At 58.5% G+C, this 27893-nt stretch overlaps 2 protein-coding genes across 6 annotated transcripts; one reads left to right on the forward strand and one right to left on the reverse strand.

Annotated features, from left to right (window-relative positions):
- The first annotated feature begins 3540 nt into the window (after positions 1–3540).
- Positions 3541–12245, forward strand: KLC3 (kinesin light chain 3). 3 transcript variants are annotated; one of them, XM_043436876.1, is made up of 13 exons: positions 3541–3677; positions 7423–7688; positions 8212–8442; positions 8758–8827; positions 9267–9486; positions 9869–9956; positions 10036–10137; positions 10440–10613; positions 11223–11313; positions 11387–11427; positions 11510–11616; positions 11753–11816; positions 12025–12245. In XM_043436876.1, the coding sequence occupies exons 2-13, from the start codon at positions 7431–7433 to the stop codon at positions 12094–12096; spliced, it is 1518 nt and encodes a 505-aa protein (XP_043292811.1). In that variant the 5' UTR covers positions 3541–3677; positions 7423–7430; the 3' UTR covers positions 12097–12245. The 3 variants fall into 3 exon arrangements, with proteins under 3 accessions (XP_043292811.1, XP_043292810.1, XP_043292812.1); XM_043436875.1 differs by lacking the exon at positions 3541–3677 and adding an exon at positions 3924–4010; XM_043436877.1 differs by lacking the exon at positions 3541–3677 and adding an exon at positions 6979–7084.
- ERCC2 (ERCC excision repair 2, TFIIH core complex helicase subunit) lies at positions 11901–27246 on the reverse strand. 3 transcript variants are annotated; one of them, XM_043436872.1, is made up of 23 exons: positions 27126–27246; positions 26712–26811; positions 24957–25034; positions 24813–24875; positions 24518–24631; positions 22131–22247; positions 21932–22024; positions 21503–21626; positions 21323–21419; positions 21105–21238; positions 20852–21020; positions 18850–18968; positions 16474–16543; positions 16315–16384; positions 16120–16221; positions 15100–15163; positions 14490–14611; positions 13728–13820; positions 13559–13631; positions 13286–13356; positions 13055–13237; positions 12815–12958; positions 11901–12449 (listed from the first exon to the last, which is right to left on the reverse strand). In XM_043436872.1, the coding sequence occupies exons 1-23, from the start codon at positions 27128–27130 to the stop codon at positions 12357–12359; spliced, it is 2298 nt and encodes a 765-aa protein (XP_043292807.1). In that variant the 5' UTR covers positions 27131–27246; the 3' UTR covers positions 11901–12356. The 3 variants fall into 3 exon arrangements, with proteins under 3 accessions (XP_043292807.1, XP_043292806.1, XP_043292809.1); XM_043436871.1 differs by having other exon boundaries at positions 21932–22048; positions 27126–27245; XM_043436874.1 differs by having other exon boundaries at positions 13055–13198; positions 21932–22048; positions 27126–27242.
- Positions 27247–27893: the final 647 nt, after the last annotated feature.

Here is a 27893-nt window from a genome sequence, read left to right on the forward strand (position 1 = left end):
TACTTTGGCCACCTGATGCGAAGAGCTGACTCATTTGAAGACTCTGATGCTGGGAGGGATTGGGGGCAGGAGGAGAAGGGGACGACGGAGGATGAGATGGTTGGATGGCATCACCAACTCAATGGAGATGAGTTTGTGTAAACTCCGGGAGTTGGTGATGGACAGGGAGGCCTGGTGTGCTGTAGTCCATGGGGTATCGAAGAGTCGGACACGACTGAGCAACTGAACTGAACTGAATCATGTCTGCTTCTTGGAAGAGTATCTGGGGATCAAGGAGACACAAAGACCTACTTTTCACTCTGTAATCTTTTGTTCTCTCTGAGCATCCTTCTGACAGCACTTTTTTTTCATGTTTTTTTTTAAATTTATTTGGCTGCATTGGGTCTTTGTTGTGTCATGCGAGATCTTTCGTTGCAGTGTGAGGATTCTAGTTGTGTCACACGGACTCAGTAGTTGTGACGAGTAGGCTTGGTTGCCTTTTACAGGGATTACTCATTAATCCCCACACCAGCCTCACAAAATAGGTTACCCTTGTGAGTCCATTTCTACAGACCAGGACCGTGAGGACCAGAGAGCTTAGCTCCTGGTTCAGGGATCACACAGCCAATAACTGATCGAGTAAGGATGTGCCCTAAACCATCTGACTCCACTCCACGCCGTGCACTGCTTCGGAGTGAGCGTGTTGCCACACGCTGGTTCCAGAACCAGTGTCCAGTGTCCTTAGGCCAGAACAATCGGGGACAAGGGCTCAGCTGCCCTCTTCCACCCTGTTCCCTAGACATACCTGGGGAACTAAGAGCTTGAGTTTGAATTTTATTTTCCATCAGTCAATCAACACCTGAGTACCTTCTCTGGGTTCAGGCTGTGCTGGGGAAAGTGCCTTGGCTCTGTCAACCCTCAAGAAAGACATGTGATGACCTAGAGTGGGCAAGGTTGCAATGTGGGAGCCCAGACGGTCGCAGGAGCCCAGGAAGGTCGTTTCCTCCAGCGAGAGGTCAGAGAGGGCTTCCGGTCGGAGAGCATCTGCATTGAGGCTCGGAGAACAGGAGAGCGGCGCGATAGTCTGGTGCCTGGTCCACGGGCCAACAGCGCCCTCTGCTGGAAACATCCTATAGTGCAGTGACCGGGATACCGCAAAGCTGGCGATGATGCTCAAATCCCGTGCTTGTAGCTTTGGCTAATTTATGTTTCTAGGACTTGATTTATTGAGTAAGTCACTCAACAGATATTTATTGAGCACCTACTTTGAGCCACGTTGTTCTAATGCTAAGGATAACGTGCTTACAATACAGAGCCCTGCCCGAAGGGAGCTGGCATTCTAGGGGTTGTTGCTCAGTTGCTCAGTCGTGTCTGACTCTTTGTGACCCCATGAACTGCAGCACGCCAGGCTTCCCTGTCCTTCACCATCTCCCGGAGCTTGCTCAAATTCATGTCCATTGAGTCGGTGATGCCATTCAAACATCTCAGCCTCTGTCATCCCTTTCTCCTCCTGCCCTCAATCTTTTGCAACATCAGGGTCTTTTCTAATGAGTCAGCTTTTTGAATCAGGTGGCCAAAATATTGGAGCTTCAGCTTCAGCATCAGTCCTTCCAATGAATATTCAGGACTGATTTCCTTTAGGACTGACTGCTTGGATATCCTTGCAGTCCAAGGGACTCCTAAGAGTCTTCTCAAACACCACAGTTCAAAAGCCTCAGTTCTTCAATGCTCAGCTTTATGGTCCAATTCTCACATCTATACATGACTACTGGAAAAACCATAGCTTTGAGTATATGGACATTTGTTGGCAAAGTAATGTTTCTGTTTTTTTTTTTTAAATATAAATTTATTTATTTTAATTGGAGGCTAATTACTTTACAATATTGTAGTGGCTTTGCCATACATTGACATGAATCCGCCACGGATGTACATGAGTTCCCCATCCTGAACCCCCCTCCCGCCTCCCTCCCTATCCCATCCCTCTGGGTCATCCCAGTGCACCAGGCCCGAGCACCCTGTCTCATACATCGAACCTGGACTGGCGATTTGTTTCATAGATGATAATATACATGTTTCAATGACATTCTCCCAAATCATCCCACCCTCACCCTCTCCCACGGAGTCCAAAAGACTGTTCTATACATCTGTGTCTCTTTTGCTGTCTCGCATATAGGGTTATTGTTACCATCTTTCGAATATGCGTTAGTATGTTTCTGCTTTTTGATATGCTGTCTAGGCTGGTCATAGCTTTTCTTCCAAGGAGCAAGCGTCTTTTAATTTCATGGCTGCAGTCACCATCTGCAGTGATTTTGGAGCCCAAGAAAATAAAGTCTGTCACTGTTTCCATTGTTTCCCCATATTTGCCATGAAGTGATGGGACTTCACCTGATGGGATGGGACTTGCCATGATCTTAGGTTTTTAAATGTTGAGTTTTGTCAGCTTTTTCACTCTCCTCTTTCACCGTCATCAAGAGGCTTTTTAGTTCCTCTTCGCTTTCTGCCATAATGGTGGTGTCATCTGCGTATCTGAGGTTATTGATATTTCTCCTGGCAATCTTGATTCCAGCTTGTGCTTCATCCAGCCCAGCATTTTGCATGATGTACTCTGTATACAAGTTAAATATGCAGGATGACAATATATAACCTTGAAGTAGACCTTTCCCTGGGGGAGAACAATATGGCGTATGTGCTGAGTTGCTTTAACCGTGTCCGACTCTTTGTGACCCAAAGGACTATAGCCTGCCAGACTTCTGTGTCCTTGGGATTCTCCAGGCAAGAATACTGGAGTGCGTTGCCATGCCCTCCTCCAGGGGATCTTCCCAAACCAGGGATCACACTCGCGTCTCTTATTATCTCCTATGTAGGCAGGCGGGTTTTTTTTTTTTTTTTTTTTTTTTTTTAGCACCACTTGGAAAGCAGAACCAATAATATAACACCACAAAATCAGCAGCTAATATTTGCTAAATGCTTCCAATCCATATATTAAGGCATTCAGTCCTCGCAGCCTTTGACTAATTTATTACAAATTAGGGAAACGGAGACAGAGAGGTTACTTGTCCAAAGCCTGCACAGCCAGTAAATGGTGAAATAGGATGTGAACTCAGAGCCCGATTTTTAGCCTCGCCAATAACGTGATGTAACATAACATAGTAATTATAATGTTACATAATTTTAGGTCCTGAAAATTTTTATTGACAAAATCAAGCAGAGAAATGAGATTGCGTTTCGGTGGGAAGGCTGTAGTTTAGAAACGGCGAGGAAGGCCTCTCAGAGGACAAACGTCGAGATCTGTGTGGAGAGATGTCCAAAGCGGGCGCACAGCCGAGGCGAAGGGCCGGAGGCTGGCCTTGCAAGAAGGCCATTCGTCTGGGATGCAAAGTTTCTAAGATTCCGAGTTTCCAAGATTCTAGTTTCGCGGAGACTCTTTTCCTGCGCGCCTGCCATCATCTCGGATTCGACGTGCCGCAGAGACTACCAGCTAAACGCGCGCACAGGCTCTGCTATTCCCGCAGCGCTGGGCGGCTGGGCTTAATGTTCCAGGAGCGGTGGGCGGGGCCGGTCTCACCTGCGGGGCGGGGCTCCAGGCCGACCCGCCCCCCAGAGGAGCCGCCCGCGGCCGGAGACTCCGGGCGCAGCTGCGGGCGGCGGGCGTGCGTGCGCAGCGCGGAGAAGCGGGACCTGGAGCCGTCCGCGGTCAGGTGGGCGCCGGGAGTGCGGGGTGGGAGTCCCGGGAGCCGAGAGGATGGAGGCGGGGGCAGAGGGTGTGGGTTGGGCCTGGCACACCTCTGGGACCGCTGGCCTGGAGACGGGGACGGCCTTGGGGTCCCTGGACGCCCCCTGTCCCGCCCTAGGGCCCCCCCGGCTCTGGAGTCCCCGCTGGGACCGCGCCCCCTCTCTCGGGGCGCAGATAAACAGGCGCGAGGACGGGGCGGGGCCTGGGAGAGGGAGGGGGCCCTTGTGACGGCCAGGCCGGCTGGCAGGCTGGCGGGCTGTGAAACCGGGGTGCGCGGGGCTCAGCCGGCCGGCCAGGGGTAAGTTGGGTGGTTTGGGGAGAGGGCCGTACACTCCCGCCTGCAAGTGTATATGTGTGTGGAGATTGGGCGTGCGTGTGCACGAGAGATGGTGTCGGAAGCTCAGGTGTGTGTGATGGTGTCAAGCGGTGCGTACAGGTGTGGGTACAGGTTGATACAGGAGATGGCCTGTCCGTCTAGCCCTGCGGGGGCACCGAAGGACTGTGTGAATGATGTGAAACTTTCAGTGGTGTGAAAATGTGGGCGACCTCTGATGGTGAGTCTGTAATGCTGTGTGTGTGTGTTTGGCAGAGAGTTGAACTGTTTATAGGATTAGATATGTGACCAAGAAATTGCGTGGCCGTGGTTGTCTCTCTGACGGTAAGACTGTGGGGGAATGGCAGGGAGGTGTGTGCTGTGGGGTACGGGATGGTTGTGTGGAGTGTGACTGTGATTGTCGTGGTCAGCTGTGTGCTCATGCGCACCGGGCTGAGCAGGTGGAGGGGAGTGTGCTGTTTGGAGGACGTGTGAGGGTGGGAGACGTGTCAAGGACACAGTCCGAGTGATGCGTGGCTGTGCTCGATCCGTGCATGTCGCTGTGAGCGGTACTCTATGAGGCCGTGTCTTGAACAGTCGACTCAGCTGTTCGAGGTTGTGCATGATGTGTAGGTGGTTGTATACGTGAATAAGGGTTGTGGTTAAGATGACTCAATGAACTGGCATGGTTGTGAGTTTGATCATTTATAGGACTTGCATGTAAGGTGTGAAGCTGTTAGTAAGTCTGATGTGAGGTATGTACACACACGTACAGCGTACACAGAGATCAACATGTGCGTAAAAACATATACATAGGGAAAGAGGGAGATTGGGGGTGGAGAGCCTGCAGTGTATAAAACCCACAAGGTTACACACCTGCCCTTACTCTGTGTCTGAGTGGATGTGATTGTGAGCATGTGCCCAGGTGCAGAAAGCCCTGGGCTGCTTTAGAGGATGCCATGGCTGGAGTGAAGTCAGCCTGCGAGTCTGTGCACGAAAACATGGAACTCCGTGTGTCTCCACCGCCATCTGTGCCGTGGGCACCCGCTTGTGAAGGTGGAAGAGCCAGCATCAGGTCATTCACACATTTCGTGTGTGAAACTCTAGTGTGTCTGTGTGCGAGTCCCCGGCTGGCCAGGCAGGGGCGGTGGAGGAAGCCGGGAGGAATGATGATGGGTCCACCATGAGTCCTGGGAGCCGGCGAGGGAGGCAGGCCTGGGAGGGAGGGCTGGCTGCCGGCAGGGTGTGGGGGTGTGGGAGAGGGCATGTGTCACGCGTAAATGTTCAAGGAGACAGCCCGAATGGGACTGATTTGGGATTTAGTTACATTTTCGCAAGTCAAGAGGGGTGAGGGAAGAGACGGTTTATTGTGTGTTGGCTTTTAGTTTTTACATTTTTATTGATTCAGAGCATTGTGTTAGTTTCAGGTGTAGAGCAAAGTGATTCGGTTGTATTTTATCTTTATTTTTCACATTGTTTTCCGCTGTAAGTTATGATAATATATTGAGTATAGTTTCCTGTGCTATGCAGTAGATTCTTGTTGGTTATTGATTTTACATAAGTATATGTTAATCCCAAACCCCTAATTTATCCCTACCCCCTGCCCCCTTTGGTAACCATATGTTTCTTTTCTGTCTGGCATTTTATTTCTCTTTTTTTATTGTTTTATTTGCTTTTGGCTGTGCTGGATCTTCCTTGCTGCGTGGGCTACTCTAGTTGTGGTGCATGGGCTTCTCGTCGAGGTGGGCTCTCTTGTTGCGGAGCACAGGCTCTGGGCGCTTGGGTTCCATGGTTTCAGCTCCCGGGCTCTAGACTGCACGCTCAGTAGCCATAAGGCACCGGCTTATTGCTCTGCGGCATGTGGGATCTTCCTGGACCAGGAATTGAATCTGTGTCTCCTGCATTCTCAGACAGATTCTTTACCACTGAGCCTCCAAGGAAGCCCATGGCGTTTATTTCTGAAAGGAAAATGTACCTGTGTGTTGGGTTGTGTGTTTCAGAGGGGAGTGTATGTGTGTTGTTTATTTTCCTTTTTTTTTAAAAAATGTTTGTTTATTTGTTTGGTTGTGCCGGGTCTTCATTGCAACACCCGGGATCATTAGTTGCAGCATGTGAGATCTAGTTCCCTGACCAGGGATCGAACTCAGGCCCCCTGCTTTGGGAGCATGGAGTCTTAGCCACCAAGAAAGTTCCTACATATGCTATTTCTGAAAGAAGAATATATGTGTGTGTGTGCGCCTGAGTTAGTGTGTTGTAGTAGGTTGTATTTTGAAAAGAAAACGCGGATGTGAGTGGGTGTGTTGAGTTGTATTTTTAAAAGAAAGTGTGTGTTGTATTTCTGAAAGGAGAATGTGTATTGTTGTTTTTCTGAGATGGAGTGCGTGTAGAGGCATATTTCTGAGAGTGTGTCTTGTGTTATATTTGAAATAAGGAAGCGTATGTGTTATATATCCGAGAGGAGAATGTGTATAGTGTGGTTTTAAGAAGGGAGGGTGTGCGTGTGTTGAGGTCCGTTTCTAAGAGGGGAGTGTGTGTGTGTGTGTCCCAGAGACGTCGTCCCCAGCATCGTTGACCTTGTCACCCCCATACAACCCCATGCAGTCCCACGTGTGAGACCCTCCCCCCCACCCGTTACCGTCCGGGACTCAGACCCTCAGCTGGCACACGGCCCGTGTGAGTCCCCTGGGCCGCACGTGTGTCCCGGCACGCCTGGGGCTGGCCGGGCCTGTCTGCAGTGAAGGGTGGAGCTGATTTCCTCTGGTCTGTCAGCTCTTCGGGTCCCCAGGAGTCGCCACATGTGGGGACCCTCCCTGACCTCCCCAGGCCTCCTCGGCTTCGCGCAACCCAGCCCCGTGGCCCTCTGCTCTGCCCCACCCCACCCCCAGTGGTCTGACTGGTTCCCAACAAAAACACCCTGAGAGTGAGCTCACGGAGAGGCTGCCGCCTCCACACGTCCCGCCCCACACGCCCAGCTGGGGAGGGCACCTCCGGTCTGGGTCACACAGCCGGGCCGGCCGGGCCGGGGATCCGGGGTCCTTGGGGTGGGGAGGGCTGACCAGGTGAGCTGAGGGCAGGTGGGCGGCCGCGGGATGGCTGCTTGGTCGCCTGGGTTAGTTCCACATGGGAAGGTTTGGGAGTTGTCCTCGGGGCCGGGCCCGGCGCTGAGGACAGGCGAAGGAGACCAGAAAGTCTCCAGCTGCGGGCTCGGCAGGATGGGCGTGGGACAGGTTGCCGGCTGCAGTGAGGAAAGCGTGGAGGCAGAGGGCTGGCTGGGATGGGCGGATGGGGCGATGGCTGGGAGGGGACGTGCGGCCCAACAACACAGAGGCCGAGGGGCTGGCTTGCCCAACCCCGGCAGTGACCACCAACCCTGCACCCCGGTCCCGGTCACTCCCAGGAGCAGCCATGTCCGTGCAGGTGGCAGCCCCGGGAGGCGTGGGGCTGGGCCCGGAGCGCCCAAGCCCTGAGGAGCTGGTGCGGCAGACGCGGCAAGTGGTGAAGGGGCTGGAGGCCCTGCGGGCAGAGCACCGGGGCCTGGCCGGGCACTTGGCGGAGGCCCTGGCGGCCCAGGGCCCGGCGGCTGGCCTGGAGCTGCTGGAAGAGAAGCAGCAGGTGGTGAGCCACTCACTGGAGGCCATCGAGCTGGGGCTGGGCGAGGCCCAGGTAGGTGTGAGGGGCGCACTGTCTGCGGGGGTGTGGCTCAGGCCTGGGGGGTCGCCCAGAGGTGAGGGGCCAGGAGTGCTGGGGCGCGGTCTCGTTGAAAGGGGGCCTAGGGACACCCAGCCCGGGACAGGGAGCCTCTAGTCCCGAGATGGGATCCCTAGCCTGCAGTTGTGGGGGGTTTCCTTCTGTGTGACAGGGACCCCTGAACCAGGTAGGGTCCTTCCATAGAAGGGTGGGTCCTGGGCAGACTTCGGGGCTGCCCAGGTGGGATATGACGTGTCCCTGTGGTGTGATCTGTGTGTCTGGGTGAAATGGGAGGGAGTGGCTCCCCCAGCAGAATCGGGGTGTGACCCTGGGACTCGCCAAGCATCCCTGGAGCCAGATCGGAGGGCTCTCTGTAATCTGGGGGACGCTGGGGAGAAGGGGGTGCTCTGGCTTGATTTGAGGCCCTGGGCTGGGTCGGGGGCCGTCTGGCAGGGTCGGGGCCAGGCCTCTGACTCGCCGCCCCCCGCCCCCCGGGCAGGTGCTGCTGGCGCTGTCGGCTCACGTGGGCGCGCTGGAGGCGGAGAAGCAGCGGCTGCGGGCGCAGGCCCGGCGGCTGGCCCAGGAGAACGCGTGGCTGCGGGAGGAGCTGGAGGAGACGCAGCGGCGGCTGCGGGCCAGCGAGGAGGCCGTGGCCCAGCTGGAGGAGGAGAAGAGCCACCTGGAGTTCCTGGGGCAGCTGCGGCAGTATGACCCGCCCGCGGAGAGTCAGGTGCGGCTGGGCCGGCGAGGCGGGGGCCCCCCGAAGGGCCCCCTGACCCTCTGCAGAGCCCCCACCTTCAACGGTTCCCTGGCCTTCCTGGAAGCTCCGAAGAACCCCCCCCACAAATCCCAGACCCACTGGAACTTACTCAGAAGCCCGCCCCAAGCCCAACTGCCCCACAAAGCCCCAGGATGCTCCACAAGCCCTCAGGAGACCCCTGGGACCCATGCCCACCACCTCCCTCCAACCCTGGGGTTCAGGACCCCTGTCTTGGAGTCAGACTCCCAAGCCCCGTGACGCCCCACTTTCCTCCTCTCTCTGCAGCAGCCCGAGTCCCCCCCTCGCCGGGACAGCCTGGCCTCCCTGTTCCCCAGTGAGGAGGAGGAACGGAGAGGTGGGTGCGGGGCTCAGCCATGGAGGACGGGAGGCCGAGGCTGGGGAGGGGGCATCTGAGTCACTGGACCCCGAGGTCTCTGGGGAGGATGGGGCAGGTCAGGGCTGGGTGTCAGGAGGGTGAAGCAGGTGGATGTGGGTGTTTTTGGGGCGGGGGGCGGTGACAGGGGGCAGGTGAGGCTGGAAAAGCTGGAGACCAGGCCTGTCATGGTGACCACAGCGCCAGGAACCCGGCGGCTGCCGTGCATCCGTCCCACAGGCCAGGCCCCCTCCTATGGGCCAGTGAGAGGCCTGGGACTCCCATCTCAGGAGCCAGTGCGGGGGCCCGTGGTCCCAGGGGCCAGCGAGGCGGCGGTGGCTCTGGGGGGGGACGTGTCCCCTTCTGTGCGGGCTGGGGGAGCAGGAGGCCTGCAGTGACTCGGTGCCCCGCGCGCCCCCAGGTCCCGAGGCAGTGGGGGCCGCGGCGGCCCAGCAGGGCGGCTACGAGATCCCGGCCCGCCTGCGGACCCTGCACAACCTGGTGATACAGTACGCGAGCCAGGGCCGCTACGAGGTGGCCGTGCCGCTGTGCCGGCAGGCCCTGGAGGACCTGGAGCGGAGCTCGGGCCACTGCCACCCCGACGTGGCCACCATGCTCAACATCCTGGCGCTGGTGTACCGGTGGGGGCCGCCGCCGCTGCACGGGGGAGGGGGGATGTTGTTGGGCAGAAGTGGGGGGCCCTGGTGTCCTGCTCTACAGCACAGGGTACCCGCAGGGGTGGGGTGGAAGGGGATGGAGATCTGGGGAGACCCCCGAGACTCGGGCAGAGGAGTCAGTGTGGGCAAGAGACCCCCAAGAGTGGGGCGGAGGCCTGGGGCAGCAGAGGCTTGGCAGCCACCTGGGCATGCAGGGGCCCTGTACCAGATCTGGGAGGTGTGGGGACACCCAGAAGGGACCCCCGGGGGACGCCACCCACTCTCAGTTCAGCCAGCTCCTGGCCTGCCGGCGTCAGCCCAGCCCAGGGCCCTGGCCTAACCCCCTGACCCCGGGGCTGCTCCACAGAGACCAGAACAAGTACAAAGAGGCCACAGACCTGCTCCACGATGCCCTGCAGATCCGGGAGCAGACGCTGGGCCCCGAGCACCCTGCGGTGAGTGGGGGCCCGGGAGGGGGAGCAGGGGGGCTGTGGGCTGGGCATCCCCACCCCTGACCCCCTCTACACCCCACAGGTGGCCGCCACCCTCAACAACCTGGCCGTCCTCTACGGGAAGCGCGGGCGTTACCGGGAGGCGGAGCCCCTGTGCCAGCGTGCCCTGGAGATCCGGGAGAAGGTACTGCCCAGCCCGGCTCCTGTGGGGCCCCCATCCCACACAGCCCTTCCCCTCTGATCCTGAAGCACTCGACTCTGTGGCTCTGGCGTGACCCTGACTTGTTCTCGTGACCCCGGACCTTTCGTGCCCTTTCCCATGTGATGTGAACCTGGAACCAGCTTGAACCTAGAGTGCCCAGTCCCCTGACTCACCACCCTTGACTCCAGCTACCAACTCATGAGCCTCGTCATGACGGCTGCTGGCAACACGTGGCCTGCCACCCCCAGATGACCCCAGATGACTTGTGACCCCGTGACCCCTAGGTCCTGGGTGCCGACCACCCGGATGTGGCCAAGCAGCTCAACAACCTGGCCCTGCTCTGCCAGAACCAGGGCAAGTTCGAGGAGGTGGAGCGGCACTACGCCCGGGCCCTGAGCATTTACGAGGCCCTGGGCGGGCCGCACGACCCCAACGTGGCCAAGACGAAGAACAACCTGGTGAGGGCCCCTGGGGGCTCAGGGGCTCCGTCCTGGGGCCCCAGCACCAGGCAGGTACCCATCGTCTGAGGGGGCCTTGCCCTGCAGAGAACAGGGGCCCCACCTCTGCCCAGCCCTTGAGGGTGCCCCACGGGGCGGGGCTTCCACACCAGTGAGGCTCCCCAGCTCAGAGGACGTGGAAGGGTCGGGAAACTGGCAGGCTGGTGGGGGCCAGAGAACAGCTCCGGGCAGAGAGGAGGCCGGAGAGACTGGCCAGAAGCAGAGAGCGTTTACTGAGCCAGGCTCCCTTCTCAGGACTTTGCCTGGACCGTGTCCTCAAGGGCCCTGCAAGGTAGGTGCTCCCACTGCCCCACTGTGCAGATGAGGAAACTGAGGCAGAGAGAGAGCTGTCACTGGCTCACGGTGGAGTGGGGAGCAGGCCCCTGCTCAGAGCCAGCAGGTCACCTGCCCCGTGGGAAGTGGTGGACTCAGGCTCCAAGCCCACTCTGCAGGTGGCCGGGGGCCTGGAGTGCGGGGTGAGGCCAGGCTGCTTCCTGGGGGGCCAGGAAGGAGGTGCCGGGTGCGGCGCCTAGATGAGCCAGGATCACTCAGGCCGTGCCCTCCCCGCAGGCCTCAGCCTACCTGAAGCAGAACAAGTACCAGCAGGCGGAAGAGCTGTACAAAGAGATCCTCCGCAGGGAGGCCCTGCCTGCCCCGCTCGGTGAGCCCCCGGCCCCTCCCCTGCCCCGGGGGCTGCTCAGCGTCCCCCCGACAATGTCCCCATCTGTCTCCAGGAGCCCCCAACACAGGCATCACCGGTGACACACAGCAGCAGGTGAGGGCTTTGTGCGGGCTCCCGGGGGAAGGGGGCCCGGGTGTCAGGGGAGGCTGACCAGCGTCCCCGGCGCCCTCCCCAGACCCTTCGTCGGAGCAGCTCCTTCTCTAAGCTCCGGGAGTCCATCCGGCGTGGAAGCGAGAAGCTGGTCTCCCGGCTCCGAGGCGAGGGGGCGGCAGGGGCGGCCGGGTGAGTCCACCCCCTCCCCCTGTCCTGCTTGAGGACCGTGCGTGGCTCCCGTCTCCCGTGACACACACCAAGCCTGGTGCCAGAGTCTCCCAGGGTGGGAGCCAGACTCACTGGTGCCGCCCCCGTTCCTGGGCAGGATGAAGAGGGCCATGTCGCTCAGCATGCTGAACACAGATGGCTCAAGGGTGCCTGAGAACCAGGTGAGGGGACCCCTGGATCAGGGATGGGACAGGCCCAGAGGCCAGGGGGATGGTCAGGCTGGCATTGGAATGGACACCCAGACGTGAGCACGATGGGTTTTATTTGGGTAGATGCAGGAGGATGGGCAGACAAGTGGGCCGCTGGCGTAGCTCCGCTGCGCTGGGGCAGCCCCGTGTCCCGCCCTCACCCGCCCCTGCCTGTCCCCAGTTCCCCAGGCAGCACCTGAGCGAGGCCTCGCGGACCCTCAGCGCCAGCACCCAGGACCTGGGCCCCCGCTAGAGGCGACAGGACCACGTGGCTGCGGCTTCTCAGGAGGAGCGGGCGGGGTGGGCGAGGGCAGGGAGTCCTCTCCTCTCCCTGATGGCTTCCCACGGCTCCGGCCTCCCTGAGCTCCGCTCCCGAGATTAAAGGCTGTAGATCTGGCAGCTGGAAGGTCTGCCTGAGGTGTCCTCTGGGGACCTCCAGGCCTCTCCCGGAGGCCCCTCCGAGCACCGGGACCCGGGCCGGCTAAGGCTCGGGCATCACAGCCCAGCCTGGCGCTACAGCTGCTGGGCAATCTGCTCAATCCTCCGCAGCGTCTCCTCTGACTCCAGCTGCTCCAGGCTGAGCAGGGACAGGCCCAGCTGGTCCTCCTGTGAGTGGGGAGAGGGGGCATCAGCTGGCCCATATCCCCACACAGGGCTCTGGTAATGACAGGAGGTGCCACCCAGGGGCCCAGGACAGGATGCTTGAACTTGAAATGCCCAGTTAACTCGGGGCAGCCCATCCCTGTGAATGGAAGACGGGCCTAGGGAGGGAGGTGTCAAGAGCACCAGGTCTGAGCCAGAGAGGACTGGCCTTCCATGGGCCCCACGACCAGCTGGGGACGCCCTGACATCAGAGGCCCTCAACTCTCCCCCAGCAGCCAGGCATGGGTTGGGGGTGGCACGCACACAAACCTCCCTGTCTGAGGCAGGCTGGGTTTGGGGCTCAGGGGTCTTCCCGGAAGAGGGCTCACCCGGTGGAAGGGCTGTGCCATCTGCCTCAGGAAGTACTTGGCGACTTGGACCCCCTCGTCGACGGTCAGGTTGAGGTTGGCATCCGTGAGGTGCTCCTGGATCCACCGGGGCAGCTTCCCCCGCTTGTCAGCCCGAGCAAACCGCTGGTGGTGGTGAAGGTGTCAGGACCCTGGGCAGGGAGCCCAGGCACCCGCAGCCTGGTCCTCCCCCTCTGATTGGCGGGGGCCCCGAACCCACACCTTGTCGGCAAAGACCATCAAGCCATAGTCCGTCTTGCCCCTGATGGCCCGACCCACACACTGGGCGGCGTGGCGCATGGCGTCAAAGGTGAGAAAGTCATTCTCACGAATCTGGAACTGGTCCCGAAGGTATTCCAGCCGTGCCTGTGGGTGCAGAGATGGGGGCCAGGGCCCTTCCTCACACTAGCCCCAGGGGAGGCCTTCACGTCCGCCCGCCCCCGCGAGGCTCACCTTGAGAATGCGGCTCTGAGTGTAGACGTAGGGCACCCCAAACATGATGACGGCCCGCCCATAGTGGTGCACTGCGGGGTGAGGGGAGCAAGAGAGCTCACTGCGCGGGGCCCAGGGGCTCTTGCCGTCGGGAGGGGGTACCCAAGGGCCCTGCCGGGCGCCCAGGGATGGAGGGAAGGGGAGGCCCCTGTGTGTGCAAGGCAGTGGGTGGGTGAGGTTCCCTCAGGGAACAGAAATGGCCACGCAGGGGCGGGGAGGGCCGAGTCCACTCACCAAAGTCGATTCCCTCCGACACCTTGCCTCGGGCCACCGAGAGCAGGATGGCCCCGCGGCCGTTCTCGCAGGCCTGGGGAGGGGAGGCCAGGACACAGACGCATCACCAGGGAGCTGTGCCGCCTCTGGCCCCCTCTGCCCAGACTCCCCTTGTCCCCCCAGTACCCACCTCCTGGTACTTCTCCAGGGCGACGCTGGTCTCAGCCCCATCCTGGGTCTCGATGAAGAGCAGCTTGTTCCTCTGGATGTTCTCCAGGATGCCCTTCGGGGAGGACACAGGGAGATCAGAATGTGGGCGGCAGACAGTGGGTTCAAGGACGGAGCTGTCCTGCTTAAACTCAGCTCTGCCACTGACGCCCCTGCGACAGGCCACCCCTGTCCCCGGCCTCAGCCTGCCCTCTGGAGACCGGGGGAGGGTGGTGGCAGGGTCCAGCCTCACTTCTTTGGAAAACCCTGTGATCCGGGGAGGGAACCAATTGCCATCTTTTGGACAAGTGGGGCAGGCACGTGGCCCAGGGTGACCAATCGGTATGCTCCACCCCCAGCTGGTGATTGGTGGAGAGGCTGATGTAGGCCAGGCAGAGCCAATCAGAGGCTGCCTTGAGCGTTCACATTTGATACTGAAATAGATCCATGGTTCTGACTATAGCCTACCCAAAAGAGCAAAGAGGGAACCAGGAACCCCGCAGGTGGGGTGTGGTCAGCCTCTGAGGGGCACGCCTCTGGGGAAGGGGCCCAGCGAGGCCGCTGATGTCCTAGTTCTTAACCTGGATGTGGGGGCACAGTGAACGTGGCTCCTTAAACTGCCCTGTGTGTTTTAGATACTGTCCTGTCACTTACAACACATGTCACCATCTAAAACACAAGAGGGAAGAAGCCAATAGAGGAACAGAGCTGAGAGGGTCCGTGCGCTGGGCGAGAGGCGGCGTACCTGCTCGTACCAGGAGGCCACGGTGCTCTCCATGTACTGGTAGCTGGTGAAGAAGGCCACGATGCCATCAGGGACCACGGCGGACATCTCCAGCAGGAGGTTTCCGTAGTTCCGGATCACCGCTGTGAGGGGTCAGAGATCAGACCGTCTCCTGACCCGGGTCCTCCTCCCCACTCCCCATCAGAGCTTTTCTGTCTTAAACTTGGGGTTCCTAGGAACCCCACTGCCAGCTGTTCACATGGATTTGAATTCTCCTTCCAGAGTCATGGGAGGATTGTCCCTTGACCCACCAAAGTTAGGTGTGGCCATGTGACTTGCCACGGCCAGTGAAGAAAGGTGAGTCCAGGTGAGGAGCTTTCCGAGCCAGTGCACAACCCACCAGGACCCGTCCCGTCCCACCTCACCAGCACAGTGATGTGTCCGATGGTGGAGGTTCCCAGAGGGAGCGATCCGTGGCAGGCCCCCACCAACCCACAGTGGCATGTGGCATGGGCAAGGACTTCTGTGTGAAGCCACTTTGGTTTTTTACTGCATCCATGACCCAGCTCATGCTGACCGATTCACCTCCCCTCTTGGGACCCACACAAACCACCCTCCGTGGGAACCATACCAATATCTTCCCGGGTCTCAAACTTGGAGCTGATGGCCACCTGGTCATTGCCACGGCCGATGATCTGGAGAGGGTGAGAGAGGCCATGAGAAGCACACGAGCAGCAGCCACCCCGTGTGTGCTCGCGGGCTGCGGGCTTTTAATAGACACAGTGTCACCAAGTGAATCCTCAGCTACCCTCTTATCTGCGGGGTGCAGATGAGTGACCTCAGGCTCACAGAGGGCGAGTCGCCCGCCCAAGGTCACCCAGCAAATAGACCACAGAGATGGAACTGACCCCAAGTCTGTCTGTGTGTCTCACCAGCAAGGACCCTCTAGTCTGCCCCAGCCTCCAGCCAGGTGGTTCCAGGAAGCTGCCCCTCACCCCACAGGCAAAATCACAGAAGCACCGTGTGTGGAAGGTCCGCACCAGCCCAGGGCAGCTCCGAGAGCCAACACCCTCGGGAAGTGCCAGGCGCTTAAGTCCGGCACGGACTCATCTGGTAGCCAGAGCCGCCCTGCCCAGGGCCGGCTCAGCGTGCTGACAGGTCTCCGTGGTCTGACTCGTCAGCACGTCTCTGCTCAAATGTGATTTCCACTAGAGGGTTTGCTCAGACCCCTTGGGAGTGTTTCAAGTCTGGAAAATTCTCAACTCTAAAACACATCTGCCCAGCAGCTTCAGAAACGGGACTGAAGGCCCATGTTAACGAGGTTCATTTTACAGAGAAGAGGACCGAGGCTGACTGGCAGGGTCACTTAGCAATGTCACTGCCAGACGATGGGCCAGGCAAAACCATGGTAAGCCAAGTAGCAGGCCCTGGGCCATGAAAGCCTTTCACACTCACTAAATCCCCTCAGCCACCCTGGGAGATCAGAGAGGGGGTGTTCCCATTTCACAGATGAGAAAACTGAGGCTCGGGGAGTCAAACTCAAGCCCAGGTCCGTCAGAACCCAGAATCCGTGCCCTCAGCTGCCTGAGCAGTGGAGAGAGGAAGGGCGGCCCTCACTCCCACCACCCTCCCCGTCACCTCCCCAACGCACCATGGGGCAGAGGCAGACCCGGGCCAACGTCATGGTGAAGGTTGCCATGGTGACGGGATGGAAGTCCAGGATCTTGGGGTAGATGTCCAGCGGGGACAGTGTCTACAGCGGGGACAACAGAGGGATCTCAGCAGGACTTGGCAGGAATCAGGAGCCCCCTGGGGAGGGCTGGGGGCCAGAAGGGAGGGTCCTCACCCCGGATGTGATGATAACTGACTGGAAGCGCTCGAACACAGGTTTGATGGCCAGCGAGGCATCCATGCAGCTGTGAGGAGCAGACCAGTGTGGTTAGGGCCAGGCTGCAGGGGCCGGGCCCCTGTGGTCTGCTGACATCCCCCTGGGGTGGGATCTCACCTGAAGTGCAGGATGGGGTTGGCAATGGTCGGGGTCCTGTCGTCGAAGGGCTCGATGATGATGGTGAAACCTACAGGGCGCCGGTGAGACTCCTTGAGCACCAATCATGACTCGGTCCACTCCCCCGCACCCCCACCCACGGCACTCGGCCACCCCGCCCCCCACTTTCTCCCTCCACTCCAGTCCCCCTCCCCTCACGTTCCTCAGTGAATGGGACCAGCCATCAGCAGCCCAAAGCTACGATCCAGGCCCGAGTCCAATATATACCCCAACCTGCCCACCCCTCCCCCTGGGCTGACACCTATGCGAATGTTCACAGAGGACCCTGAGTCGGGCACCAAAGGCTCACCCCTCACCCTCCGGGGACCACGGGGGCCCGCCACACCCCTCCAGCCAAAGCCTCCAGCCTTCTCCCACCAGCTTTCTGTCTAAGCGGTCAGGAGGCCGGTCAGCTCTGCTCCAAAGTCCGGCTGCCCTCTGACCACTTTCCCTGCCCCTGCCCAGACCGGCCACCATCACCCCCTGCCTGGCCCACCACAGATGCTTCCTCATCCCCGCTCCCTTCACAGTGGCCAGAGGATCCTTGAAATCGAGTCAGGTCACATCCCTCCCTGCTCAGAAGCCCCCAGGGCTCCCCCCAACGTCCCTCCCAGGGTCCAGAACTGTCGGTGGGATCCTGCCACGCCCACCCCCTTTCCTCTGTGCTCATGGGCTTCCTGCCTAACTTTCAAAACCACCAGGGTCACAAAAAAAATCACAACCCCACCAGAGTCATTCCACCCCAGAGCCTTTGCACTTGCCCCACTGTCTGGAAAGCTTCCCTAGGCAGCTGGCTCCTGGTCATTCAGAACACAGCTCAAATGTCAGCTCCTCAGGAAAGCCACCCTGGTCACTGTGGACACTGTGTGCATGCTCCAACACAGCGACATGTTCGTTTCTCATGAAAACTATCACGTTCTGGAATAATCTTCCTTACCCACGTTTATATCTTTGCTACCTGTCTTCCCCGCTAGAAATTCTGGGAGGTCAAGAATGAGGTCTTTCATGGTTCCTGCCACTTCCCCAGGGCTGGGTCTGGCCCATTTATTGAGCAAATAAATGAATGAACACATCCACATAATCGATTTCACTTAGTAAAGATTTTTTTTTAAATATCATCACGTCCTCTGTGCCGAGCCCTGTACTAGGAACACAGCAGTGACTGAGAGCCCTGGCCTTGCCCTCTCAGGACTCACAGTCTGGGATGGGGACACAGCTGTCCCCAGAGTGACCACTCTGAGTGGGCAAGGCTGGGACAGGGGAGCCTAAAGGAGGGGGCCTGGCCCAGCCTGGGAGCCAGAGGAGCTTCCTGGAGGAGGAGGAGATGCCTCTCCTGAGCCAAGAACTGAGGGGTGAGGGGGGAGAAAGTTGGGAGGATGGGGAAGGCTGTTCCAGGTACAAGAATGTGAAGTGTCGGTAGACGGAGAAGTGGGGAAGAGAGGAGGACAGACAGACCGAGAGGGGGGATGGGATGGACAGAGGGACAGAGGCAGAAGGAAGATTCCAGGGACACTTGCTGCCCATCGGCCCTGGGGTGGGGGACGGGCTATCTTCCTGCCAAGGCCGGGCCCGCCCGCGGGCCGTCAGACAGGCTGACCTAGTTTGTTGGATAGAGGAGTAATCCCCGGGGATGAGACGGAGCCCTTGGCAGCTTAAAGCTGCTGAGTGGGGGGCGGAACGCTCCCCTGTACCCTCCCAGCAGGCTGGGAATCTGAGCGTCCTCTCCTCCAGGCAACAAGTCCCGGCCTCTTCACCTCCCACCTCCCTCCAGCACCGCTCGCGCCCTGGCCCGGCCTCTGCCAGGAGAATCCTCTAAAGCGCAATCTGACCCTGCCTCTCCCTGTTCAGAACCTGCCATGGCTCCCCAGTGCCGCGAGGAGCAGAACGACCACCCCCTCACCCCGCCCCCCAGGGTGAATGGACCCCGCAGAACCTCTCCCGCCTCGTCTCACGGCACTGCCCACCCTCCTCCACCTGTGGCCAGAGGGAGCCTTTGAAAATAACCCATCTAAGCACAAGGCTCACTCACTCAAGGGCTGTTCATGGCTCCCCACTGCCCTCAAAATAAAGCCCAGGGCACTTCCCTGGTGGTCCAGTGGCTAAAATTCCCCACTCCCATTACCGGGGACCCGGGTTCAATCCCTGGTCAGAGAACTAGGTCCCATATGTCTCAACTAAAGATCCTGCAGGTCACAACTAAGACCCGGTGCAGCTAATAAATTTTAAAACAAATAAAGTCCAAACTCCAGAGCCCAGCCTGTCCAAGTCCCAGGGGCATCCTCTAGGCTCTGCCGGATCCTGATTCTGGCTGCAGGAGGCCGGAAGAGGCGCACTCACCCTTGGCGTAGGTGCTGACGAGCGTGGCGAAGTTAGCGAGGAGGGTGAGTGGGGAGAAGTCAGTGAGGTCTGAGATCTCCAAGGTGTGCAGAAGGGAGCGGAGGCGCTCGGCGCAGAACCTGGTGGGTTGGGGGGACGGGCAGGTGAGGGAGGCGGTGGCTGCAAGCCAGACAGCCCCCTCGTCACCGTCAGAGCACGTGCCCACACACCAACTCCCCAGCTGCCTGACAGTTCCAGGTCAGGGTCTGGGTCACTCTGTGTCCCTACCTCGTACCACTGCCCATCACGGGGGGCCGCAGCCACAGGAGGGTACACAGAACTATAATCTCACATCCTAGTCACCGCTCAAATTCTTAGATGGTAAAGAATCTGCCTGCAAGGCAGGAGACCCAGGCTCAATTCCTGGGTCAGGAAGATCCCCTGGAGAAGGGCATGGCAATCCTCTCCAGTATTCTTGCCTGGAGAATCCCATGGACAGAGGAGCCTGGAGGGCTACAGTCCATGGAGTCACAAAGAGTCGGACATGACTGAAGTGACTAACACTCCAGAGTCACACAGTCCTCACATGAGGTAACACTCTCCTACATAGGTTCTCAATCAAAGGGGGCAACCCACGACCACCCACAGCATCCCACGGTCACCATGTGAACCCTGCAGGGCCACACGGCCGTACACTCCCACCCAGAACCCTCAGGAGGTCTCCATCACAGTCACTGTCCTCGGTGACACAGCATTAGAGTTCCACACGCGCCCAGAGGATGGCCTCACACACCGGGCCTGACACACGCTCTATCAGCGGTGCACACGCAAGGCTGCCCAGCTCGAGGCAGGGGCAGGCCGCGGAGCGGGAGCACCCGGCTTTGGCACCAGGCAGACAGTCAAGCTTAAAAACCTGCCACCTGGGACTTTCCTGGCGGGCCAGTGGTTAAGACGCCCAATGCAGGGGGCTCAGGTTCAATCCCTGGTCAGGGGACTAGATCCCACAAGCAATCTGTCTTTCTATCTCCCAGGCTCGATCAGACGGCCCCTCTGTGTTCCCTCAGCCCCTAGGACTCCCCCCCAGCCCTGGACGGTCCCTGTCTGGGACAGGTCTGTCTCCCCAACTGGACTGTGAGCCCAGGAGGGCAGGGCCAGGGCCGTCTCTGCCACTACTGTGTCCCCAGGCAGGCCCTCAGAACACGGATCCTGCGACTCAGATCCGCTCTGTCCTCACAAATCTCTCCTGACGGTAGAAGGGTGAGGCCGCACCAAGGGCTCCCACCTCCTCAGCGGCAGAGCAGCCAGGAGCCTCAGAGCCCCACCGGCCGGGCTTCCGGTCACAACCACACACAGCGCCGTGTGGCTTCCCCTCCACGGGACACAGCGTCCTCATCGGCAGCACGAGGCGGGGACGCTGTGTTGAGTCCCCGGGACGTGGACCGTAAAGCGCTTGGCTCATCGTCAGCGCCCTAGACCGGGAGGGTTCCTGGGGCCGCTGCTTTGTCATTAAACCACCACAGGAACCTGGGAGTAAAGGGGCTGCCCCCCTACCCCTTGCACAGAGGAGGAAACTGAGGTTCAGAGAAGACCAGACTGATCCACACAGCAAAGGAAAAGCAGAGAAAGCTCCACCCCTGCTCCCGGGGCCCTCATCACCGCCCTGCCCCCAGACTGCACCGAGGGGCGGGCTCCTGCCCAGGGGCAATGAGAGGCACTGGCCGGAGGAAACAGGGAGTGGGGGGCCCACAGCATTTTCTCCCAGCTCCCACCCCGCTGGCCCTCATCAGGAGCCCCTCTCCAGGGCCGCTCCCTCCATGGTCTGGAGTGAGAACACCCTTGAGCACTGGCGAGGGCCCTGGGGTCTCGCCCCCCCAACCCCGCATACAGTCTTCCATCACACTCCCCGAGGTCAGTTCTCTGATCATGGCTACTGACACCGGTGACATGAGACCCCGGGCACCGACCCCCCACCCCTGCCGGGACCCCCCACGCCCAGCCCGGGGGTGGGGGTGGGGGGGCGCACCTGAGGGGCTTGCGCTGGATGCACACGCGCTGGGCCAGGCCGCTGAGGAAGGCGGGCGGGCTCTCCTGGACCACGTGCTGCACCCGCAGGCGCCACTTGACGTACTCCAGCAGGCGGCGCAGGAAGCCCAGGAAGTGCTCGGCCGTGCGGATGGAGCCGGGCACCGCCTCTGCGGGGAGACGGGCTCAGCCAGGCACCAGGCGGGAGGTGGGGGGGGTGGGGGCGCGGGGGCGAGGCGGGGGGCGCGGCTCACCCTGCAGCACTTCGTCGGGCAGCACGGGGTTGGCCAGGTGGGCATCGGTCTCCCGGGCGGCGCTGGCCTCCCGCAGCCCCTCCACCAGGCGGCGGTACTCCTCCCGCAGCCGCTGCTCGTCCGTCTCCTTGATCCTGCAGGGAGTCGGGGTGTGGGAAGAGCTGGGCCACTTGGGGGGCTGGTCAGGCGCCAGGGTCTACGGGCCGGGGCACCCCCACCTGAGCACTGTCTTCTGCAGGGTCTCCAGGTTGGCCTGGCACCGATCCAGGGTGCGGCGGGTGAGGTTGACGCTCATGGAGTCGATGCAGACGTTGTCTGGGGAGAGGACTGGGCTCAGGCAAGCGGACGACGCAGCAGCGGAGGGGCCGCCTCGCCTCCCCGCCCGGCTCCCTGCTCACCGATGTTGTGGGCCTCGTCAAAGACGACCACAGCCTTGCGGGCCAGCTCCTTGGACACCAGGTCGGCAATCTTGGGGTCCAGCAGGTAGTGGTAGCTGTAGACCACCACGTTGGCGTGCAGGATCTGGGGACCGAGGGGGCAGGGTCACCCCGGCCTGCCTGCCAGCGCCCACCCCCCGACTCGCTGCCCGGTGGGCTCCACCGTCCCTGGTCGCAGAGGTGAGGCAAAGAGAGGGACCCAGGCAGCTGGACAGACAGACACAGACATGCAGGCAGAGCGAGGAACAAACAGAAGTGAACAGGGAGAGACAGACTGACGAACAGATACAGGCACAGACCAATAGGGAGATCTCGGCAGGCAGGCAGGCAGGCAGGCGGGTGGGCAGCCTGTAACCCTCCCACCCGCCTGCGGCCACAGCGCCTCCTCACCGAGTATCGGGCCAGGAAGTACGGGCACCAGCCCTGGCGCCGCCCCACGGCCTTCAGGTCGTCCAGGTTGTAGATGCCCGTCGGGAGCGGCACCTGGCGCCCGTGGACATCAAACTCCTGGGGTGAGAGGGTGGCTGGGGGTCAGGGGGGTTGCCTGTGGCAACTCGCCCTCCCTCGCCCCCCGCTGCCCCGCAGGTACCTCGTAGAAGCGGCAGTGGGGCAGGCTGGAGTCCCGCTGGTACTGCGCCCGCACGTAGGAGGCCGTGAGGCTGTGGCATTTCCCGTCCACGTCCTTCCCAAAGCGCAGGGGCGTCACCTGCAGGCCGGGGAGCATCTTAGCACCGGGACAAGCCAAGAAGCCGGAGCACAGCTGGAACTCGGGGCTCAACACCTGACGGCTAGGGGGGGGTGGGAGGTCACCCTGTGAGATGACCAGGGTGGGACTCGGGCGTTTGTGGAAAACTTGGCCTGAACCTGCTTCGTGATTAAACAGTTAAGGCACCTGCAAACTTACTGCAAGGATGCAAGAGTAGCCCAACTGTTGGGATCTTATTCTTTTTAACATGTTAAACCCTAGGACTTTCCTGGTGGATTAGAATCCGCCTGCCAAAGCAGGGGACACGGATTCGATCCCTGGTCCGGGAAGATCCCACATGGCGCGGAGCAGCTAAGACCGTGTGCCGCAACTGCTGGGCCCACGAGTCTAGAGCCTGTGCTCTGCCACAAGAGGAGCCACTGCAAAGAAAAGCACACACCGCAACGAGAGAGTAGGCCCTGCTTGCTGCATCTAGAGAAAGCCTGTGCGCAGCAACGAAAGCCCAACACGGCCAAAAATAAGTAATAAAACAAACAAAACACAATGTCAATTATACCTCAGATTTTTTTTTTTAACATTAAGGCTTGAAGAGCCTTCAGCATGTAGATTAAGGGTAATTGCTTTATCTTTTAAAATGCTACAACAGCCAGAAACCTCGGCAAGGTCTGAGAAGCAGAGGAGGTTCTGATCGCAGTTTGAGACCCTCCTTACCCCTGCCCTGCTCCGAACCCTCCGAGGCTCTGCTGGTGGCACCATCACAGCCCAGGGCTGCCCTTCCTAGGAACGAAACCCTTCTCTCCCCAAAGTGAGGGCTCTGAGGCTGTGGGCCCCTCCCTCTCCCTCTCCCATTTCATCAGTTGCAAAGACTATGCTACTTCTTTCTCTTTCTTTACATTGTGTTACTATTATTTTTAAATAATAATAATGCCTTTACATTTTATTATTATTACTTTTAACAAGCAATACAGGGGCTTCTGTGGTGATCCAGGGTGAAGATTCTACACTGCCAATACAGGGGATGCAGGTTCAATCCCTGGTTGAGGAACTAAGATCCCACATGCCTTGGGGTGCAGCCAAAAGACAGTAAATAAAAATAGGTCCAAGTATGTCATATGAGGCACACAAGGTTAAATGTGTCATAGAGGCTCCCACAGAAAAGTATTTTAAAACTCTGAAAACCTTCGCTAGGACTGAAGCAGAGAGCTAATGGCAAATCTACTTTGAAAAACTCAATTCAGTCCAGATGAAGACTACAGCTATGCTGGTAAATCCTTCCAAGGCAGCAGGCCCATGGAAGGAAAATACTGAGATGGAAATATCTGGCACAACCTTTAGCCATATTATCCAGGTCACTATACAGCTCTGGAGACAACTAAGACACCACCCTGAAATATAGTATAATACTGCTTGAGTCCTTACCACATTTCCAGAAAACCTACTCCAGTTCATTAATTCTCGACTTCTTACTATCCTAAGGGGGCACAGAACCACCTTTAGAATGTGTTCTGGGCACACCCATGCATCGATTTACTACATGGTGCCTCTTCATTTATGGCTCTTAATTTAAAGTCCTAAGTCAAACTCTCATTTAAAAGCAAGCATCTCAAGGGACTTCTCTGGTGGTCCAGTGGCTAAGACTCCCAGCTCCCACTGCAGGGGCCCTGGGTTTGATTCCTGGTCAGAGAATTAGATCTTGCATGCTACAACTAAACCCAGAACAGCTAAGTAAACACATAAATATCAAGTGGCCTAGCACAGTTGGCCCTTCTGATCTGCAGTTCCACAGATACGAAGTGTCAACTCTACATTACATGACCTATACATTTTATAACTAGAAGTCTCTATTTTTTGACTGCTTCACCCATTTCACCCAGCCCCTACCTCCTTGCCCAATCTTATCAACAACGGTATGAAGCAGGTAATTAATTATCCCCATTTTACAGACAGGCGGACTGAGGCCCAGACAGCAGAAATCACCTATGCAAGAGTATATGGCTAGTACGTTTCAGAATCAGGAAACCAGGCCTGCCAAACTCCAGGAGCTACCTTTTCACCTCTCCAAGGCTGGGGGAAGTGGGAAGGCTTCCCGGAGGAGGTGTGCCTGAGCCATGAACAATGAGTTGGCACGTGATGAGTGAGAACAGAACTTTGTGCAGGGCCCCTGCGCATCTCCCTGAGAGGTCTGGTCTGGGTGGGGATCTGGAACTCCAGGTTGGACGGAAGTTTCCTCAACTCTGACACTTAGGGAGAGGGGAGGAATGAGCGCTCACCTCGGGATGAATGCACAGGTTCTTCCGGGAGCTCAGAGCCAGCCCCAAAAACGGCAACTTCTCACCCTCCTGTTTCTCATAGAAGCTGAGTAACTTTCGAAGCTCTTCAATCACCTGTTATAGTTGATGAGGGAGGGGGGAACTGGCCTCAATGAAAGCCCAAGCCCCTGTCCAGGCAGGCTCCAGCCCCTTCCCCAGCTTCTCACACGCCCAAAGCTATGATGGCAACCACCAGGGGGACAGATGAGTTAGGGGAGAGTGAGGGCGGGGGGCCCTGGGATGGCCCCGGGCTCACCTTCTCAATCTCAGGCACAGTCCTCGAGCAGTAGATGAGTTTAGTCACCTCCAGGGGATACGCCTGCCGACAACCACGGGCTCAGGCTCGGCCCCCGTCCAGCCTCCTCCCTCTGCCCCCTCGAGGGCCCGAGGAGTCACTTACCCGCTGGTATGCCATGATCAGGGCCAACAGAGACACTGTCTTCCCAGTGCCTGAGGGCATTTCCAGGACTCCATGACCCTGTTTGTGGTGGGCAGGAGGGACATGACACAGGCACTCAAAACTCCAGGGACACAGACTCTGGGACCCTCCCCCTAGAATGAAACCATCTTGGAATAACAGGACAACACAGTGATTAGAAATCTAGGCCCCAGGGGCAGTGGATTTGAACCCCACTTTTGCCACTTTTCTCTGAGGACTCTGTATCTCTAAAAACTGGCCTACAGTGGTGAGGACTCCAAGCTTTCACTACTGAGGGCCCAGGTTCAAACCCTGGTTAGGGAACTATGATCATGCAAGCCACGCAGTGCAGCCAAAAAAAAAAAATAGGGGTTGGGGGTCTAATAAGCTCTTCTTCATCACGTGACCATGAGGACTAGTGACAAACTGAGGGCTAAATATCTAGTACAGTATCTGATATGTATGTATGCTAAGTCCCTTCAGTCATGTCTCTTTGCGACCCCATGACTGTAGGACTATAGCCTGCAAGGGTCCTCTGTCCATGGGGTTCTCCAAGCAAGAATACTGGAGTGGGTTGCCATGCCCTTCTCCAGGGGATCTTCCCAACCCAGGAATCTCCTGCATTGCAGGCAGATTCTTTACTGTCTGCACTACCAGGGAAGTTCTATCTGATATGTAGCGAGCCCTCTCTTTTAATTTATCAAGCACCCCATGGCACTTGACTCTGTGCCTGGCACTATTACTAAGAGTCTTACATCAGCGTATCTCAACCTCGACTCTCTGGACATTTGGAGGCCGGATAACATTTGACTGTGGGGTCTGTCCCCCACTGCAGCAGCAAATGTGGCCTCTATGTACTAGATGCCAGTTGCACCCCTACTCCACTAGTACTGACAACTGGGAATGTCTCCACACTTTGCTGAATGTCCTCTGGGGGTCAAAATGGTCCCCAGTTGAGAATTTCTGCCTTACTTAGTGAATTAACCCCTGCAGCCCTCGTTAATATGAAAGTGAAAGTAGTGAAAGTGTTAGTTGCTCAGTCCTGTCCGATTCTTTGCAACCCCATGGACTGTAACCCGCCAGGCTTCTCTGTCCATGGAATTCTCCAGACAAGAATACTGGAATGGGTTGCCCTTCTCTTCTCCAGGGGATCTTCCCCACTCAGGGATCGAATCCGGGCCTCTTGCATTGTAGGTAGATTCTTTACCATCTGAGCCACCTGGGATGCCCCATATTAAGCTGAGGTAGGTACTATTACTATGGTTATTTTACCAAGGTACAGACCGTGGAGGGGAGATTAAGTGACTTGCCCAAAGACACACTGCTGTGGGTAGCCAATTCCTGAGTCTCTATATACCTAAGCCAATCACCGAGCAGTTCAGCCTTTGATAAAGGTCAGCTGCAGCTATTTTTAATTACTATTATTTGAGATACCAAGTTTGGCAGCGCTGGCTATCACAAGGACCTCAGATTAAACTCTAGACCAGGGGTCCCCAACCTCCAGGATCTAATGCCTGATGATCTGAGGCCTAATGATATAATGCCTGATAGACCTGATAGAATAATAATAGAAATAAACTGCACAATGATGAGTTTGAATCTCTCCGTCCGCAAACTGTCTTCTCCCAAACTGGTCTTTGGTGCCGAAAAGGTTGGGGACCGCTGCAATCTCAGTCTTAGACGCGCGTGTGTCAGCCCCACCTGTCAGGTGGGCAGCGGCGGGCCCGGCCCACCCACCTTGGCATCCAGCGTGCGTTTGAGCTCCAGCATGTACGAGAACTGCTCCGGGTAGATGTAGTCGTAAGGGAAGTAGACCAGCAGCCCGTCCACGTTGAGCCTGGCGGCGGGGGCTGCCGGATCAGTCCCCCGTCCCCTCAGCCCCTCTCCAGCCCCCACACTCCCCTGCCGTCGGGCCGAGAGCGGTAACCGGCCGAGCACCGGCCGTGTGGTCCGTCCCGCACATCCCCCCAGTTCTCTAGGAACCTCCAGGTCCCTTCGGCATTCCCTCGCTGGACCTCCCCGCGGCTACCCCCACCCCAGCGAGGCAGCCTCCCTTCGCTCCGCCGGGACCCGAGGCCTGACCACGCGTCCCCGCATCTTCCGGACCCCAAAGCCCGCCCGCGAGCCGCGAACCCAGGGCCCCCTTCTCACTTCATGGCGCCGGTCGCGGCTTGAAGCGGCGTCGGCCCGCCTCCCTCATGAATATTCAGGAAAACAGGCTCCTCAGGGCATCCTCGAGGCGCTGCTCCACCTTCTTCGCGACGCCATTGGCTGAGCCTGCCGTCACTCCCCACTGGAGCGACGTCAGGCGGCACAGTGCGCGTGCGCACGGCAATTGCGGGAGGCGGGCTCCAGGAGAGGCGGTGCCGGAGGCATCACGAGGGATCGCCGAGTACCCAGAACAAAACGTTGATGGAAGAGAACTGAGAGAATCGATCTCAATCGCCGGCATTCGGTCTTCCTGCGTCTGTCCAGATTACTTGAGCAGCAAATGCATACTCAATTTTATTCTATTTTTGGTTTTAAGAGGTCCTCCTCCCCCCCCCCCCAAATTCAATAAAGTAACCAAGTCTAGAATGGGAGAACCCAGAGAGGGTCAGAGCCTGAGGGATCATAGAGGGCTTCTTGGGAATCTTCCCAACCCAGGGGTCGAACCTAGGTCCCCTGCATTGCAGGCGGATTCTCTACCATCTGAGCCACCGGGGAAGCCCTGTGCTATACATAGTCGCTCAGTCGTATCCGACTCTTCGCGACTCCATGGACTGTAGCCCACCAGGCTCCTCTGCCCACGGGATTCTCCAGGCAGGAGCTCCCAATTATCTGATGTCCCGTGTATTTGCGCTTCCTGACTTCCGATGCACGCAGTAGTAACCGCAGCTTGCAGCAAGCAGAAGCGAGCATCAGCTGGGAACAAGAGCT

This window comes from Cervus canadensis, chromosome 18, assembly GCF_019320065.1.
Source record: "Cervus canadensis isolate Bull #8, Minnesota chromosome 18, ASM1932006v1, whole genome shotgun sequence".
Taxonomy (NCBI): domain Eukaryota; kingdom Metazoa; phylum Chordata; class Mammalia; order Artiodactyla; family Cervidae; genus Cervus; species Cervus canadensis.

Bases quoted from the DNA above. Each gene is read 5' to 3' on its own strand.
- KLC3 (XM_043436876.1), top strand. From the start codon at position 7,431: ATGTCCGTGCAGGTGGCAGCCCCGGGAGGCGTGGGGCTGGGCCCGGAG. The intron at 7,689-8,211 runs GTAGGTGTGAGG...CCCCCCGGGCAG, and splicing joins TGGGGCTGGGCGAGGCCCAG to GTGCTGCTGGCGCTGTCGGC. The intron at 9,957-10,035 runs GTGAGTGGGGGC...TACACCCCACAG, and splicing joins TGGGCCCCGAGCACCCTGCG to GTGGCCGCCACCCTCAACAA.
- ERCC2 (XM_043436871.1), bottom strand. The intron at 25,035-26,711 runs GTGGGTGGGCCG...CACCACAAACAG, and splicing joins AACGCACGCTGGATGCCAAG to GGTCATGGAGTCCTGGAAAT. The intron at 21,420-21,502 runs GTGAGCAGGGAG...TCCTCTCCCCAG, and splicing joins TGACGAGGCCCACAACATCG to ACAACGTCTGCATCGACTCC.